The sequence below is a fragment of the Terrapene carolina genome, unplaced genomic scaffold (assembly GCF_002925995.2).
Source record: "Terrapene carolina triunguis isolate 2854851 unplaced genomic scaffold, T_m_triunguis-2.0 Scaffold120, whole genome shotgun sequence".
In the NCBI taxonomy this organism is placed as follows: domain Eukaryota; kingdom Metazoa; phylum Chordata; order Testudines; family Emydidae; genus Terrapene; species Terrapene triunguis.
In genome coordinates, this window is record NW_020664471.1 from 1,744,959 (window position 1) to 1,764,408 (window position 19,450).

The 19,450-nt window shown below is 43.7% G+C and overlaps 1 protein-coding gene across 1 annotated transcript in view; it reads left to right on the plus strand.

The window, feature by feature from the left end:
- The window catches only part of KCNH1 (potassium voltage-gated channel subfamily H member 1), a 324,526-nt gene that overhangs the window by 29,239 nt on the left and 275,837 nt on the right, over nucleotides 1–19,450 (plus strand). The window contains exon 4 of the mRNA XM_026652552.1: nucleotides 8,072–8,200. Coding sequence (XP_026508337.1) covers nucleotides 8,072–8,200 — 129 coding nt within the window. The remainder of the gene's footprint in view (nucleotides 1–8,071; nucleotides 8,201–19,450) is intronic.

The window sequence follows — 19,450 nt, forward strand, 5'->3', positions numbered from 1 at the left end:
TGGCTTTGCATCAGGGAGAAACACAAACAACTGTCACACAGAATGCCCCCCCCCCCAAAGATTGAACTCAAAAGCCTGGGTTTAGCAGGAGGGAGGGGGGAAGCAAATGAATGGAGAATAAATCTATTTTTTACATCTTAAGACGACGGCGCAGCATGACTGATAGCCCTTGGCATTTTCTGGGTGCTTGGCAGCAAATACTGGGCGCTTGGCAGTAAGCCTTCAGGTCTATTGCACCATCTGATACCCACTGCAGTACAACAACGATGGATACCAATCGTAATATGCTATCTACTGCCCAAAAGGCAAGGGGTTGCTGCTGTGTAGCAATCTAGCCCCACGTCTGCCAGCCCCATGTCTGCCAGCACCCAGATCGCCATCGGCCTCTTCTGGGTGCTTAGCAGACAATACTGGGCACTTGGCAGAAAATAGCATACTACGACTGATAACCATCATTGTCTGCCCGGGTGCCCATGATTGACAGCCGCTGCAGTACGACGACGACGGATACCAGTCGTAATAAACCATCTTCTACCAAAAGGCAAGGGGCTGGTGCAATGCAGCACCACGGCTGCCAGCCCCACAGCTGCCTGCACCCAGATCGCCAATGAAGGCTACCAGTCATGCTGCACCGTCTACCGCCAAAAGGCAGTAAGCTGTTGCTGCTGTTTAGCAATGCAGTCCCACGTTTGCCGGCACCCGGAAGAGATATGGTGACGGTAAGCTGAGCTGAGCGGGCTCAATGCTTGGCGTGGTATGTTGTCTGCACAGGTAACCCAGGTAAAAAGGCGCAAATCTATTGTCTGCCGTTGCTGTGACGGCGGGGGAGGGGCCTGACGCAATGTACCCAGAACCCCTCGCGGCACTGCTTTGCATCATCCGGGCATTGCGATCTCAACCCATTATTCCAATAGGCGTGGTGATCATAGTGCTCATAATTGCCGCGGTGATCTGAGCGGGCTCCATGATCCCAGTGCTGGCTATGGCGTCTGGTCTGAAAAAAGGCGAGACATCACAGTCTATATGTATTATGTGTGCTGCCAACCCTGACATAACAACATCCTCCCCATACTCTGTATGTTCCCCCAATGACCGACAACTGACTCCTCAAATCTTTTGTACCGTTTATTTTTAAATATTCTATAATAAAATTTATATCTGACGGACCAGGGGAGGGAGAGGGGGAGGGAGGGGCGAGTGACGACATGGCGTACAGGTACAGGGAATTAAAATCAAGAAAGGTGGGTTTGCATCAGGGAGAAACACAAACAAGTGTCACACAGAATGCCCCCCCCCCCAAAGATTGAACTCAAAAGCCTGGGTTTAGCAGGAGGGAGGGGGGAAGCAAATGAATGGAGAATAAATCTATTTTTTACATCTTAAGACGACGGCGCAGCATGACTGATAGCCCTTGGCATTTTCTGGGTGCTTGGCAGCAAATACTGGGCGCTTGGCAGTAAGCCTTCAGGTCTACTGCACAATATGATACCCACTGCAGTGTGACAACGATGGATACCAGTCATAATATACTATCTTCTGCCAAAAGGCAAGGGGTTGCTGCTGTGTAGCAATCTAGCCCCACGTCTGCCAGCCCCATGTCTGCCAGCACCCAGATCACCATCGGCCTCTTCTGGGTGCTTAGCAGACAATACTGGGCACTTGGCAGAAAATAGCATACTACGACTCTGCTAACGTGCAATGAGCCAGCAGGGCGCCTGGCAGAAAATAGCATACTATGACTGATAACCATCATTGTCTGCCCGGGTGCCCATGATCGACAGCCACTGCAGTACGACGACGACGGTTACCAGTCGTAATAAACCATCTTCTACCAAAAGGCAAGGGGCTGGTGCAATGCAGCCCCACGGCTGCCAGCCCCACAGCTGCCTGCACCCAGATCGCCAATGAAGGCTACCAGTCATGCTGCACCGTCTACCGCCAAAAGGCAGTAAGCTGCTGCTGCTGTTTAGCAATGCAGTCCCACGTTTGCCGGCACCCGGAAGAGATATGGTGACGGTAAGCTGAGCTGAGCGGGCTCCATGCTTGGCGTGGTATGTTGTCTGCACAGGTAACCCAGGTAAAAAGGCGCGAATCTATTGTCTGCCGTTGCTGTGACGGCGGGGGAGGGGCCTGACGCAATGTACCCAGAACCCCTCGCGGCACTGCTTTGCATCATCCGGGCATTGCGATCTCAACCCATAATTCCAATGGGCGCCGGAGGCTCCGGGAACTGTGGGATAGGTACCATAGTGCAATGCGCCGGAAGTCGACGCTAGCCTCGGTACTGTGGACGCGGTCCGCCGACTTCATGCACTTAGAGCATTTTAGGTGAGGACACACACAATCGGCTGCATACAACCGGTTTCTATAAAACCGGCTTCTATAAATCCGACCTAATTCTGTAGTGTAGACATAGCCTGTGTGTGTGACTGGAACTTTATCTGAACGTTGTATTTGTGAGCGCTGTTTTTCACCAAAGTTACCAATTCCGTAACACCATCTTTGCCATCAAACATGATTTCCATTGTGTTTACACATGAATCTTGTTTTATTCTGTCAAAAGATAAATATCACCTAGTGTGATTTAAAAAAAAATTAGGCTTTTTACAGCTAACACAGTATTTTACACCTACTTAGCACTATTCATTGAAGGATGTCAGACTGCACATTGAAACATAAATTAATCCTCATGGTGCCCAGGGAGGTAGATACTTAGGTCTGATCTACACTACAGAGTTAGGTCGATAGAAGCCGCCTTAAGTCGACCTGTTAATGTATGTGTCTACACTACCGGGTCCTTCACGCCAGCCTAAGTCACCTTTAGTGTCTCCTACTGTCAAATGAGCGCCACCAGGCAGAGAAAGTAAGTGATGTGGCTACAGCACTGTAAACAGTGTGAGAAGCAACGATAGAACTTGGGATCTCCTGCCTCACTTCTGCAGAACATTAGCATCCAGAGGATCCAATCAAGAGCAGGCCTCATTGTGCTAACCACAGTACCTAGCCAGAGTAAGGTAGTCTTGCCTTACAGATATTGCAATCCAAATAGACAAGAGAGGAAAAAAGGTAGGAGAAAGGAAGCGTTTATCCCATTTTTACATTTGGAGAATGGGGACGCAAAGAGATGAAGTGACTTGTCCAGGCCAGTGCTGGGAACTGACCTAGCTCTCTCGAGACCTAGATCAGTGCCTTATCCACAATACCATTCTGTCTCTGTGTCCTATACTCCGATCACTAGACACCAACTCCCTTAGTGCTGGATTAGATAGGTAGCAATAGTAAACCTCATGCAGCATGATCCCAAGGGCTATTGCAGTTATTGTGTAATAGTTTTTTCGCTCCCCCCACACTCTGCTCAGAATGCTTCCTTACAAACTTGAAAATCACATTCCTTTCCCTCACAAAATTGGTTCTATTCCATTAAGCAGGCACTGGATTCCTTCACTGTTGATTCCAATATAACAGAAGTCAATCTGGCTCAGGAGGGTTTACTTCATTGTTTGTGCATTGGCATCATCATTGATCTTCACCAGGAAGAGAGTTTGCCAAGAGTAAAAACAAAACATAAATGAAAGTAGTTGTATTGTTGGAGACACTGCTAAACAGTCTATGCCCCCATACACAGCCATACATCAGTCCAGAGGGGTGCATGAGGAGAGGTGTAAATTGTGGACTAGATTTGAAAATAACGCTGCATTAAAAGAGGCATTTCTGAGCCAATAGTGACTGTCTGGCTGAGCAGAGACGTCAGCTTTGACGCTGATAGTGTGGGGTCTCCCTGTTTAGAGGCTGAAATCCTAGTTTCCGGCTTGATTTATTACTGGTTTACTCTCAGAGCTTTCATGTTTAATATTAAAATAAACTGTTTAATGTTTTTAAAAAGTAAAATTCTTCTGATAATTAAGCCAGGCTGCAGAAAAGAACTCGGTACAGCCACAAGCTCACCCAAACCTTTCCGTGTATTCCTGCAGCTTAGACCTGCTATCAATAATCTCTGAGCAGCAAGAGCACTGTGGGTAACCATATGCAAATGACCACACCCCACTTTATTATAGAAATTCCTCTACCCAGTACCTGTCTCCTTGCCCCAGAGACATTTAAAATGAGACTGGACAAAGCACTAGGAAATATCGTATCGGGGACATCTGTGCATTCCCTCCAGGGATGGGACTGAATCAGTGAATAGGATTTTTCCATTCAATAATCTTTGCTGTTGCTATTTACATATAGTTCCAGAAATGGAGTAGGGTTTACCCAGACCAGCTCTGCAACCGTGAGCATGTTTTGCCATGGGAAGTCCCATGACTGCTCCAAAGGATACCTAAATAATGGCAGTTACTAAAAATACCTCCTTGTTGTTTGGTTGTTTCCTGCTGTTGCTGGCCTAGATGCAGAGAGCTAGAAACTCTACCTGGCTCTCAATAAAACGTTCAGTAAGAAACTGCAGCTGGCGCATAATGTGGTGAGGTAGGTCATGAGAAGGAAATAGCTGATCAAAGCTGGTTCCGTAGGAATGCTACAGGCTGCGTTTGCTTCCTGTTCGCTGCCAAATCCAATGCAAGGTTATGGTACTGATCTATAAAGCCCTTAGAAAGAGCTCACAGTCTCAAAGATTCTTCTTCTGAGACCAGCCACAGCAGTTACTTTCATCTGGCATGTTATTATTGAAAGAAAACACACATGAAATTGAGGGAGCCATAGTGAGAACCTTCTCGACAGAAACCCATGGGCTGGTACAGCCTCCCCAAGCAGGAAAATTCCCTTGCCTCATTCAGCTTATGCTGTAAAAATCACCTTTTCAATCATTTGTCCCTCTGTAGAACCAAAGCACCAGAAAAAAGCAGCATGTACCAGAGAAGAAGCCAATGTTTAAACCAGAGCAGGAGGGTAAATTGCCTGTCTTTTCTGGGGAGAACCCACTATTTTCTCTAGCGTTTATACAACATCTAAATGCCAAGGCGTTTTGGAAATGACAGGTGGAGGTGAAACTGGGTATATGACACTGCCAAAGTACTATGAAGGTTTAAAATTAAGCGTAGCACCATGGCAATAGCTTGCAGTGCAACAAGGCAATTTGGGGTGCTTCTGGCTGAAAGAAAACACTAGTGCGAAAAGCTAGTGACCGCTGGCTATTGGGGAGATTGGCTCACTCCCAGCTGCACTGTAGACATGCCCTAAGTGTAGGGTGACCAGACAGCAAATGTGAAAAATCAGGACAGGGGGTAATAGGAGCCTATATAAGAAAAAGACCCAAAAATCGGGACTGTCCCTATAAAATTGGGACATCTGGTCACCTTACCTAAGTGTGCAGAGGAGTAGGAGAAGCTGGAACACAAGTGAGTGGGTACGCACATGGGGTGTGATGGAACAAGTGAAGGTGAGCGGTGCAGAGCTGGATGTGCATTTGGTCAGATTGGGGACAATGCATGCATGAAGGTAGGAGGAAGGCCAGGTGGGAAAGGATGAAAGAATACACATGCCTGGTAAACTGGGTGGGAGTTAGGGATGTGGCTAAGAAAGGATCCAAATATAGAAAAGTGAGTGCAAAGGGGAAAAAAATCTTACAAAAAGATTCTGGCTTCTCTGTAGATGAGACTCTTTAGGTTAATTAATAACTTGCTAATGATTTTTATTGGGGCAGTCTGTTGTCACAATTTTGTAACTGCTTTAGGTTTTATTTATTTGTTTAAGGCTTGCTCAGGCACTTTAGCGCCTTTCTTAATATAGAGCCCTTAAAATTTCTGTGCTCCAACTCTTCTCCCCAAATGGCCTTCAGTGACTCGAAGTCCATCTGTTGGCTTACCCTGCTTTTTGAATCAGAGACTACATCATTCAATTACCCTGAAGTTCACAGGGCTTGCAGCAAATATGGTCTGGAAGTTCATTCGATGTCTGAAGCTGCCTGCAATATCCAGGCACAGTGGGATGTGTTAAAGATTTGAGTTTCACTCTTGGCAACTGTCTATGGGCCTCTGAGCTTTCCTTATCTTCAGTGGCCCAGGAAGACTGCTACATGCAGAGGCTGGGGGAAGGCTGGGTGATGCATCAAGAGCAACATGCTTCATACACATTAGCACAGTGGGAAAATTGCCAGTTGCTTATTTCAACAAACAATTTGTGAACTTCCTGAAGGCCTTGTGCTCCTCTGGGAGCCATGAATAGCCACAGTCATTACTAACATCTGAGTGAATTATGGACTATCATGTGAATACAGTTTGTACTCTTGAAAAAAAAAACCTGGATAGTTCAGCTGATAAGTAATGCGATATGCCTCTCTCATCTTCAGGTTGCTGGAACCAAATGAACCTAGGTAGGGGTCATATGGTGGGGAAGAGGTGGTTCTTTTCAAGGCTCCACCCACAAAATGAGCTCCACCCATGTTAGGTATAAAAATGAGATGCTGCTTGCTGTAGGTTTGCAGATGGTCAAGATATAATTGTGCAGCTCTTTGAGCTCCACTGGGCTTCTAAAACTTGGCTACCCTCTGTGGGCTTAAATATACCCATGGGCTGTACTAGGCCCCTTGGGCTGAGGAAATAACTAGTGGTATCTCCCAAGCATCACTCACTATGACATCAACAAGTGGCACCAACATGGGACCTCGCTCTGTGAATTATGTAGATCTGTGAATCCTCCCTTTGGTTTCTTATATGCAGAATGAAGTAAGTGTTGACTTCTAAATCACCATCTTTAGGTAGCTTGGTTAACACCTCACTGGGATGAATGGGACAGCTCACACCTCTTAGAGCTAATGTTCCAGACTCTCTGCAGCCTCATTTGGACATCTCTGCATGGGTTACACTTGGTTTGACCTCTTGACGTTTCTGTCACAACCATAACAGTTAGAGACTTACTTTTTATTTTTAGAAGAAAGCTGAGATTCTGGGAGGAAAGACTAGCTTCACGGAGGAGCTGGTATGGTGTATGGGCACATATTGGCTCTGTTTGAGCCCTTCAGCCTGCTAATACGTAAAAGTCTCTAACATCTGACTGCTGTAGTTTGTGTGAAATGAGTCTGTTGAGATCAGTACTGGTGCTAGTGGACAGGGACCCCATCAGTATAATTGACATCATTTTGGCAGCCTCAGCAGAAACATCAGGGATTAAATGGACCTGGAGACTGAATTACCCTCTCCCCACTAGAGATAGTCTGTCTGTCATAGTTGAGGAACTCTGGCAGAGAAGCTGGTATGGCCGCTGTCTGTGTGATATTTTTACTGTGATAAACAGAGGACTCTAATCTTCAGAGCTGTCATTAGCACTTAATCCATTTAGGTAATTACAAAAGCACAGCTATATTGAAGTGTCAGTTTTAGTCACAATCTGTGGGCCTGATCCTGATCACATGCACACTGATGTAACTCCATTGACTTCACTGGAGTTATTCCTGCTTTATAGTGGGGTAAGCGAGAGCATCATCAGAATGAGCAGATATTGAGATGGCCTGAGTGGTCAGTGGAACGTTTCCTTTGCTCAGAGGAACCTTCCGGTAACACAGATCTAGCATAGCCAGTCCTGTGCCATCCTCCTCACAGCTCCTGGAACTGGGGGCATGGCTTGACCAAGGCCGTGCTTTGGTCCTCCCTAGCTGCCAGAATGGTCCTGTGGGACTCTTGCAGTTAGGCATAACTTAGAGCCAAACTGACCTCCAGCCATCCCCAGGATGGGGTGTGTGATATCAAGGTGGCATATAACTACCTTTTCCCCCTTACTCAGGCCCTCAGCTCCAAGAACAGCTCAACTGGTCTCAGGGATTGGGCCTTTGCACTTGGGATGTTTTCATCTGTAGATCTCAAAGCACTTGATAAATGTGGGTAAAAATTATTTTAACCATTTTGCATATAGGAAACCCCAGGCACAGAGTGGGGTAAGTGACTTGTCCAAGATCACACAACAGATCAGAGATAGAGTCGAGACTACAGCCTCCCTGGCAGCTGCTCTGTCCTTTTTCATTTGGAGTGTTTGCGAAAAAGTAATAGTCACAAATGACTTCTTTTAAAATCTAAACTTAAAAAAGATCCCATTCAATGTTCTGTCTACTATTGACCAACTTTCTGATTTTTTTTTGCAGGGACACCTGTCTGGTTCTTTGTGAAAATTGCTCCGATTCGAAATGAACAGGATAAAGTGGTTTTATTTCTTTGCACTTTCAGCGACATAACAGCTTTCAAACAGCCCATTGAGGATGATTCGTGTAAAGGTTTGTCTGTCTTGTCATACAATTGTGCATTGTGCTGCTTCTCTCGGTGCACGTTGACTGTGAAATAACTGAAGACCTCTAATACCCACACTAAGAATTGGACTTTAAAACAAGTGGTAGCCATGCAGTGTCAGGCACAGCCCCATGTGGAATGACTACGAGCGTTAGAATGATCTAAGCAGGATTGACTCTAGTCAGTGCTTGGATGGGTGACCACTAAGGAAAAATCCAAGTACTCTTGGAAATTGGGGCTGAGGATCCAGTGAGTGGAGCTTTTCCTTTTAATTCAGTTCTGACCAATGCCTGAGCATGGTATTGGGGGCACAGAGCTGTTACAAGTGCCAGCTTTTGGATGAAGTGTAAAACTGAGGTCCTGACCCCTTATCGTTATTATAGCTAGTGAAGGGTGCCGAGTCTCTTCTCTGAGGCACTGAGCCAACACAAAGCCTTTGTTCTCAGTGGGAATGGGGGCTGTTCAGCTTCTCTCAGGGCAGGTCTTCACTACGGGGGGGGGGGTCGATTTAAGATACGCAAATTCAGCTACGCGAATAGCGTGGCTGAATTCGACGTATCGGAGCCCACTTACCCCGCTGTGAGGATGGCGGCAAAATCGACCTCCGCGGCTCCCCGTCGACGGCGCTTACTCCTACCTCCGCTGGTGGAGTAAGAGCGTCGATTCGGGGATCGATTGTCGCGTCCCGACGAGACGCGATAATTCGATCCCCGATAGATCGATTTCTACCCGCCGATTCAGGCGGGTAGTGTAGACCTAGCCTCAGATCCGTTGGCACTCTGTGGAAGAGCGAGCAGAGGCATTAACCCTGTTGCTGGAATCTAGCCCAGACTTGGGTAATTTCATTCCACCTGCCTAAATGAGGGCCTGATCCGGTTTCCATGGAACTCAATGAAAAGACTCCCAATGACCTCAGTGTGAGCTGGATCAGGCCCAAACTGTCCTACATTGTTAGGTAGAGTTGCTGCATGCTGTTAATCCATTGCTGACTTTCACCCCAGAAGCTGTGGCCCTTCAGCAAGTCCCTGATCCTGTGCATTTATGGGTAGATTCCTGTGTCCGTGCAGAGCTATATATGAGCTTTCAGGAGAATAGTTTGTAAAGGGAGATGAATCCTCAGAGGCGAGAGGTACATAAAGCAAGTTCTCTTGTTGATTGCATTTCTTTTTAGTGCTCAATAATATCAGTAGTGTAAAACTTAACAGGAAGTTGAATTTGTTTACATTTTATTTTAAAAATATAGCGTTTCTCAAAGTGGAAACACCCGTCACCATCCCTAATGAAGAACAACCTTTAAAAATAGACTCTCTGCCAAGCTGCATGGAATTGGTTTCTTTTTTTTGCTATGTGTTTGGGTTTTTTTGTTGCTCTAATCAAACTAGAAAGTGGGTTTTGTAGTCAGAAAGATCTGTCCCATGGAAAATCGCTTTCTGCCAGGCACCTTGTGGTCTTCACTTCACGCTGACAAGAACTGACTGCAGAGATAAATCAGTATTAGGTAGTAAAGCTAGCTCTAGCTTATTCACTGGGAATGAAGTGCATTTAACCAGACAACGAAGTGAGTTTCTTTCAGGAGTGATAGCCTGTAGTTCTCCCCTGCACTTCTGCTGAAACCAACATTCTGCTGAAGAGCCTCATGTGCTAGTAAACTATGGACTTGGGAGCAGAGATTCCTTTTCTCTCTGAAGATAAGGACACATTTGATTTTGCAAGAGGAGTAAGTAGGAGAAAGAAAACTCTAATCAAACATTTGAAGACGTCGCACCTGTTGGATCCCCAGATTGTTCTATGCCTACAGTGGTGGTGATGATGCTTAGCAGTTTCGCGTCCAAAGCAATGTACAGAGATTAAACTAATTATCCACACAGCATCCAAGTTAGGTGGGTGTTATGTCCATTTTACAAATGGGCAAACCGAGGCAGACAGCTAAGTGCCAGATTTTTGAACTGTGAGTGCCTAAAACCAGGTATGGAAGTAAAGGTGGCCTGATTTTCAGAGGGGCTAAACTCCCACAACTTCCCCAAAAATCCTCCTCTGACTTGGATGAAGTGACTTGTCCAAGGCCACAGAATGAGTCAGCGGCACAGCTGGAATTAAAACTTGAGAGCTGTTGACTCTCAACCCTACGCTCATTCTCCAGACCTTGCTGTCTCTTCACATAACAAAAGTTACATGATGCTATTTGTAAGTCTTCCAAATATTAGTCCCAAATCTACTGAAGTCAATGAAGTTCTACCAGTTTTGCATTGGTGTGAGTGAAAAACCCATTATTGCTACACAAGCAAGTCAGAAGATGTGATACCATGGTAATAAAGTTGCAGGTACTGTCATAAACCTTAATATATCTCCAAGTCTTTTTACTCCCTGCTACTGCTTCTTCCTAGAGGCTAGCTCCGCACCGTCCCTATACACAATATACTTGCAATGATTTGATGAATTAGAAGCCCAAAGCCTTACAAAAATACATGTTGTCAGACACTTAGGGTACGTCTACAGTACCCGCCGGATCGGCGGGTAGCAATTGATCTATCGGGGATCGATTTATCGCGTGTAGTATAGACGCGATAAATCGATCCCCGATCGCTCTCCCGTCGACTGCTGAACTCCAGCTCAGTAAGAGGCAGAAGCAAAGTCGACGGGGGAGCGGCAGCCGTCGATCCCGCGCTGCGAGGACACGAAGTAAGTGATTCTAAGTCGATCTAAGATACATCAGCTTCAGCTACGCTATTCTCGTAGCTGAAGTTGCGTATCTTAGATCGATTTCCCCCTCTCCCCCAGTGTAGACTAGGCCTTAGACTTTTATATGTATATTTATTAGTAGAGCTTATTGAGCCTTCATACCTTGCATGAAAAAGTTGCATGTCTGGTATGTGGCTCACAGGGTTGTAGAGAGGAATGAGAATATTTTTGGAAGATTTAAGAGGTAGAAAAACTGGTTATGATTTCAGAGGAACCTTCAAGGAATAAACATTTGGGGTCTGAGTTTTGAAGAGGACATATTCTTTGGGCCACATACAAACTTGCATTGGCATTTACTGTAGAGCTGATCACAACCTATTTTAAATGAAAAAGGGCTTTTTGACCAAAAAGAGTACTTTTGCAGAAAATTTTCATTTGAGTAGAAATTTTCCTAATTTTCTACAAAAGACAGGAAACCCAAAAGTGAATATTTTTATTGAAAATGACTTTTGGATCTTTTTGCTGGAAAAAATGAAAACTCTTAGTGGGAAATTATTTTTCAAAATTTCCTATGAAAAGCCTCTAGTTTAGTGTGAGTGTGCATGCAAATCAGTTATTTCATGTGCAAATCTCCAGTTAAACACCTAATAGTCCCTTTACACGTGCAAAGACCTCATTTGCATGTGCAGTTATGTTTAGTTTCATATGCAGTGGATGTAACCCTAGGTGCCTGATCATTTGAAATCAGGCGCTGTAGCTCTGCTTATCGAAGCAATGTTATCTTATGCAAAGAGTAGCTCTCTATTTATCTCTGCCCATGTAAAGAGCAGCGTATGGCTTGGCCTGAGCACACTTAGCTATGAATATCTTAGTAACCCACTATCGAATGTTTAATTTCAAGCACGTTTTTTTGAGCTGTCAGAGTCCTTGTGACTTACTGAAAGATGTGTGTGTCTAGCACTAAGGACTGGAGATTGACATGTATACAAAAGTGAACAGGCATCTTTTATCTGAAGATGAGTAGAGGAAGGCAGAGATGAAAATGGTACCGAGACCACCTATTCATTTAAAAAAAAAAACCCTAATAATCAGACATTAAAAAAGCTGAAATTTGAAAAATGTATGTCTTATACTAGGTACGCTTCTAATTATAGGCTCTTTTGTTTTTTGGTTCAAAGAACTCATTCACTTTTAATACTGCATAATTTATGACTGCCATGGAAATTTAAGTAAATTTGCTTTTAAACATAGCAGCTTTAAAAATAGCATGCACTAAATATAGCTACTTGAAAAATACTATGTCAGTGGTGTTTGAAGATATAAATAAAAAAACTTTTTTCTTCCTCCCCACACATGTTCCCCTTAAAAATTTTTGGGAAAATTTAGCCTTGTGCAATTCCATTCAAGTCGATCGAGTTATATTATGGCTGAATTTGCCACTTGATGTTTTATGTGGACCTCATAGCAGACCCTAGAATGTCCAGTATGTCTGAAACTAATCTATTCTTTTGCCCTTTTGGTTTATGATTACATGAGGTTTGGAGCACTCTAAGGAGCAGATATTCAAAATGATCTCTAAATTTGAATGCACAGTTTTAGGGGCATGGTAATTTGTGCATGCAAACAGGATTTGTATGTACAAATTGAGTAGTCAGACATTCAGCAGGTTGACAGGAACAAGTATTTGTGCATGCAAAGGAATGTGCACAAAACTAGGGGCTGTGTTGAGGTCCATTTGAAAATGTGGACTGGAGGGAGCTCTGCTGACTTACAGCAGCTCAAGATCTGTTGCTTAGATCCAGTGTTTTTGTTTTCATTATTTTTGTAACACAAAATGATGTGGGTGAAAGATTGCTGGCCTGTCATCTCCTAAACTGCTATGTTTCCAGCAGTAATTGTTATAACTGACACTGCAGAAGAGGTTTTATTTCATTTTGTGTTTATGGTAATCCTTGCGATCACAATCAGGGCTGTGAAAAACCCAACTGGCTTTGTTTGCTTGGTTTATTTTAATTCAGAAAAACTTCAACCCAATGGGTTTTTTCTGGTCTGTGAGGTTTTTGTGTTTTGTGTGGGGAGGGAGGGGAGGTTTTTTTAAAATAAGTTTTTACATGAACATAATTTATATTTGAAGGTTTTTTGATAGTAGAAACATTAGGCTTCAGTTTCAATGTCTGAATGAAACCTTTAACTTAAAAAAACAAACAGAGAAGTGATGAGAACATAAAGACTCTTGTTTACGCTTCTTAGGTCGATTAGGACAAGAATGTTCTAGAACTCTCTAGAAAGGAATGGGAATGAACAGAGTCACTGATGATTGGAGAGACGTGATTGGTGGGCGAAGTTAGCTGTAATTGGATATTGAAGAGAAGGGAATGGATGGAAGGGAGAACTGTTCAGGAGCTTGGTTTGCTAGAATCCAGACAATTCTAAATGCAGATGAGGCATCTGGTAGTGTGCTAATCGGATAATACAAATCTAGCTACCCCATCTTACTTTTTCAGTCTTCACAATGTTAAATTCACGAGGCAGTGGCTTTTAATTCTAACTCTAGGAACTGAAAGTTGCGGATCAATGCTCCAACGTGGCTAGTGTAAAGGATGTGATTCATCTTGAGTAAGTTGAAGGAAGTGGTAGGAAACAACTGAATGAGCTGAAATAATGAAAATGGATCATTCTTCTATAATAAAATGTAGACATTGTCATGTTTTCAAAGCAAGTTACAAAGGGTCCAGGTTCCTCTCAAAGTGCAGAAAATTGGCTTCTTCCAATTTTTTTGAAAATGAAATGTGCCATTGAATGAAACTTCATCTCTTAAAGTGGAAGAGGAAAACACTGAGTGTGATGATCCTGCAAATAGATTTTTTGGATGCTCTTGTTCTCATTGAAACCTAGCTGCAGTAATAATGTAAGTCCCTGTTCCAGGCATTCTAGTAGCTCTTTCATATTAACTTCTTTCAGGAGCAATCTCTCTTCTCTTCAACATCAAAAAGCAGCAAAACTCCTTGGTAGTGATGGTGTAAAGACAAATGAAAGGAAAAACTTGATATTAAGAACAGAGCTTGAAACCTTCTTTTATGCCAAAATCTTCATCTTCAATGTAGCACAAATCAAACAATCTAAAGAAATGACTGAAGTGTGCTTCATCCTATATAGCTTCTCCAGACCAACTGAAACTCATTGGTCCACACCCGATGCTGCAAATGAAGAAACAGGAGGAAAACAAAAGGAAAAGCTTGAAGAAATAACATTGGCACTAATTCAGGACAGTTGGTTGAACCTGAGAACCTACCCAACAGTGGCTATAAGTGTCCATTCAGGAAAAATGCGTTCCTACTCATTGCTATTGATTCTGTATCTGAAAACAAAGCCACAGAATATTGTGTTCTAGCTGCTGAAAAAAACATGCAAGATTGCAGGGCAAAGTGTCTTTGCCATTTGCTCAGAGAACAAAAATTAAAATGAAAAAGATGAGAAGACTTCTTGGGTGCACTCTTCCTCCATTTCTGAGATGTGGGTGTGGAACACGCTATTTAAACTTTTTTGAGAAAGAAGTCAGACCTAACACAGATCTGAAGCACACTGTGGAAGTTCAAAAGTATTCTGCAACCACCATTTGCATCATGGTTGGCTGATTGAAAAAGGAAGACTAAAAAAATTGTTTGTATTACAGTAATGCCCATAGGCCCTTTCTGAGACCTGGTGCCCTATTGTGCTGAACACTGTGCACAATGTAAGAGGCAATCCTTGCCCCAAAGAGCTTACAGTCTAGATTCACAAGAGTAACAAATGGTGGGAGGGGAAACAGAAGCACAGAGAGGTGAAATGACTTATCCAAGGTCACACAGTAGGTCAGTGGCAAAGCTAGTAATAAAATTCACATCTCCTGCCCCCCAATCTCGTGCTATGTCTACTAGAACACACTGCCTCCATAAGGATAGATGCTCACCTTCTCAAGGACACCTGGGAATTCTCAAGAAGACTGTGTTTGTATCATTGCACCTAAATACTACAGTGTATTGAAATTTGCACTGAGCAAAGGAGGACTCTGTTAAAAATGTAACATGCATTTTATACAACAGCTCCCTCCTGGGGGACCTCTGGTTTCCAAAAGTGATATAGACTCTTATTCCTCCCTCTTGAGTACCTTGCTTGAAGCAATCGGCATGGAACTTGGAGGAAAGAGCACAGGCTGCAGGAGAGAAGGTGGCGGTGACACCAGGAAGACAGTCTGTTTGCACATGGCTGGAATGCTAGTTGCATTTGCAGCATCTCTGTAAATAGTTCTCTTAATTAAGACCCCGGTTAGTTTTAGAAACATGGAGTCCTCTCCTATTATTACCCAGCATTTGGTACATGAAATGTCAGTGACCCACCTTAGGATCAGTGGGGCCTGGGTTCTTTTGCACTCAGTGCCTTCATCTAATGGCCCAATTCATAAATTAACAGACAACGGCTATGACCTCTGGGACATTACAATGTATAATTATAGGAAATCCAGGACCAGCAGACATATTACTCACAGAATGTATAGCAGTATGTTAACAGAATGGAAAAGGAACAGGCCAGGAATCCAGGATCTCAAATAATTGAGTAACCAGCCAATCTCCCAGCAATGAACACGCAGTGTCCACGAACTAAGTAAGAATATCAAAATGCCTCGAAAGTCTCCCACAGGCTGCAGCTTGTTGTTGGAGCTCAGTGAAAAGGGCTGGCACACCTTCCTGGTAAACTGATAGCTCTCCCCTTCCAAGGGAAGGGGCCCCAGTGCAGAGGCAGCTTACAGGCACAGCTGGCAGTCAATCCTCACAAGCAAAGCAGAGTCTTGGGGGGTCAGTCTCTCATTTGTGGAGCTGGGGTCAGTCCCAAGCCCTCTGACCAGGTGAGACAAAATGGAGTCTCCCCTTCTGCTGCATGGTGAAACTTCTGGGCTGCATTCCCTGTAGTTGCTGTAACCCGACTCCCTGTTTCCAGGTGTCTTCTACAAAACCACCCCTGCCCAGGCTCAGAGATGCTTTTGGGGGCCCGCAGTTGTTTCACCCAGGCCTGGCAATTGGGCTCTGGCCAGGTAACTCCTCCTCTCAAACATGAGGTCTGTCCAGGCTCAACTCGTATGCTGGGGAAGCTCCAGCCATGAACAGGCTTTCTGGTGCCTGCAGTCAGTTGCCAGGCTTGTCTATGGAGCTCCTGGTCTGGCCCCCACAGAGTGTTTGTGCCTCTCTAACAGGTGAGCTCAGCAGTCTGTTTACACAATTTCTATGCTACAGCTGGGAGAGAGCCTCGTGCTGCGGGGCTTGTACTAATATGCCTGGATGTTGCGACACCAGCAGTGGCTCAGTCTAGACACCCAAGTTTAGACCCAGGGGACAGGGTGGGCTTGTGCTCGGGTAGCTAGCCTGAACCTACACTGGTGCCACAATGTTTATGCAACTAATTTTAGCGTGCTAGTGCAAGCCCCACTAACATGAGTCTGTTTACCTGGGCTGGGGGGTTCGCTCCCATGTAGTTAGACATACCCTTGGAATTGCTTCTCTGAAGCCTCCAAATGGCTAGTGGCCTTCACTTACAAAAGCAACTGAAGCAGATTTAGGGGGGACTTGACAGGTCACAAGTGGAAGACGCTACTCTTGTGGTCTCAGTATAAATCTGGCTTGAGCCAGTTAACAACAAAAGAACTCGAACTTCACAAGAACAAAATACAAAATCAATTCAGCAAAGCAGTGGGATGTTTCATTTTCTTAGCCAACATAACTGATGCCTAATACAAAGGCCATAGTGGAGCTCAGAACAGGAAGAAGAGGAGGTTGAAACACGGCTGATGATTTTGTGATCCTGAGTTCTTTCCTTTTCTTCTAGCATTCGAGATTGAAGGTCTAGCTTTCTGCCCACATCTACGGTTGCAAAGGAGGTTGTATCACAGTAGTTGCATCAAAATGATGAAAAATTGTGACAGTGAAGTCATGGACAGCAGGACAGTTGAATTCAGAATTTTGTCCTTTTAAGACCTCCACTCTTATTGAGCCAGCTCAGTATTGGTGGAGTGAGTTTTAGTGTGTTCAGATTGGTTTGGTCAAAACTTCATCACAGGACAGGTGCTTAACGTATCAACAGAAGAACAAAAACAGAAGAGTGGGAGGCAAGACTAGTTATTAGATTGGATACTGGTATTGTTCTATTCCAGAAATGCAAGCTGGCTTCTTGGACAATATTATATGTACTTTTTGATTGTTTGAAAAATAAATATGCTTATAAGGTGAATTGCATAATGAGTGTCTTGAGTTTCCCAGAATACAGTTTTAACTTTTTTCCAGAGGGAAAAAGTGGGTGGTTTCAGATATAGGAAAATGCCTATCACCTTTGTGGGGGAAGAAAACAACTGTTTAATCTAGGTGGTCTAGTCTGTTTCCCCCTCATCATGGCAGGATTGATGCCATTATACCTTTTTTTTGAAACATAGGTCAAATCTTGACTTCAGGAGCTCCAATGCTGTGATTCTAGTGTTCCTTTGCATTTTGTTCCACTGCCTAATGGCTCTTAGTTTTAATGTTTTTTCTGAAAGTTAGAGCAGAGAAAGTAAATAAGTCCATCACTTCTTGGTCTGTCTTTATTGACTAATGAGAGTAATCAGTCCTTGCCCTAAATGTCTGCGTACCTACAGGCAGTTTATGTCTTCCTTCAGGCTTCTGTAGTAATGTGTTGTAATAAGATCAAGAGGGATTCCTTCCTCTTAGGGTACTGAGAGACAAATGAGCATTCTACTGTAGGTGCAGTTGATGCCAATGTTGTCTCTGTGATGCAATATATAGAACCACTGTATACGCTGGAGTTCCCACAATTTTCTTTTCCTTCCATTTAAAAATAAAAGGATGGCGTTTTACACTAATTGTCCAAAACACAGCAGTATTGCTACAGTAAGCAGTAGGGTTTAGACCATTACTGTAGAATATTCCCAGCGCTTTTTAAATAAGGAACAGAAATGAACAAAAGAAGTGAGAGCATCTCTCAGTTTCATAATAGCTAATGTTACTTGAAAAGCATAATATACTTTTTGGCCATAGATAGGCTTTGCATCTACATGGCACTGCTTAAATTTCTGTAAAATTTAATGACATTCACTAACCCTTTGTTCTATGGTAAAAATTTCACAAAGCTCAGCTCCGCTTAAGGCATACTCACATACTTATTATGCACTCTTCAGGCACAGGGCCTGATTCTTCTTCCAACTGTAAATCCGAGGCAATTCCAGTGAAATCAATAGTTACAATGATGTAAATCTGGAATAAGCAAGAGGAAAATTGGGCCTGCAGTCTCATTATAGGCAATACTACCAGCTCTGCTTATATAGTTAAGTTCGCATGACACTTCTCTTTATATGATCCTGTTTTCAGTTGCTTATAACTTTGCCCATCACTAACTGTTTGGACTGAAATTTTCCTCACCAGGTGTCTGCCACAGGCTGAATTTATTTTTAAAGTTTCATCATCAATGGTTGAGCCATATCAGAGAATGAGATTAGGTTAAAATATCTTCGCTTGTCCATGGTGTAAAAAAAAAAATCCTATAATTGTTTCTTTGAGACATTCTAATGCTTTCATTCTTTGGAGCAAAGACTTAAAATTGCCCTGGGCCAGGGATGTGCCTTTTGCCATCCCTGTGAAAACAGCTCAAATTTGGCCAAGTTATAAGCCTTTGAAAAACTTTGTTTCCACATTCTCAGTAGAGACTTGTTAAAGTTTGTCAACTAAATTCTCTCAGGATTCTATCTGTACTGAGCATGCTCCAGCCCAGGGCTGCAGGGCTGAGCAGGATTTTCCCTGAAATTAGTGCTGCATGTCATCCTGGTCATGGAAACCAGAATTAAGAACAGGGAGAGTCTCTCTGTGATCTCAGTGCCCCCTTGCTGGTGACCACGCAGTATGGAGGAGGAAGTGACCTGTCTCAAATGCAGAAGGGACAAGAACCAGACTGGTGGGTGCAGGGGGGTGTAGATTGAGACAAGGAACCTGGGATGGGAAAACTGGGATGGGGAGTTAACAGGAGGAGGTTTAGAGAAGAGCCACAAGAATGATTAAAGGATTAGAAAACTGTCTTGTAGTGATAGACTCAAAGAAAGCAATTTATTTAGTTTAACAAGGAGAAGGTTAAGGGGTAACTCTATTAATTTAGGAGTAACTACCTGGAGAACAAATATTTAATAATGGCCTCTTCAGTCTAGCAGAGAAAGCTATTCCCCAATCTAATGGCTGGACGCTAAAGCTGGACAAATTCAGACTGGAAAAAGGTGTACATTTTTAACAGTGAGGGGCAATTTACCAAGCACCAAGATGGATTCTCCATCACTGATATTTGTAAAATCGAGATTGGATGTTTTTATAAAAGCTATGCTGTAGGAATTATTTTGGGTAAATTCTGTGGCCTGTGTGATAGAGAAGGTCGGACGAGATGATCACAGTGGTCCCCTCTGGTCTTGGAATCTATGAATCTATGGAACTAGGACTGAGAGCTGGGAAGGGGAGAGACTGGGACTCTGGGCAAGGAGCCTGTGGATAGACTGGGAT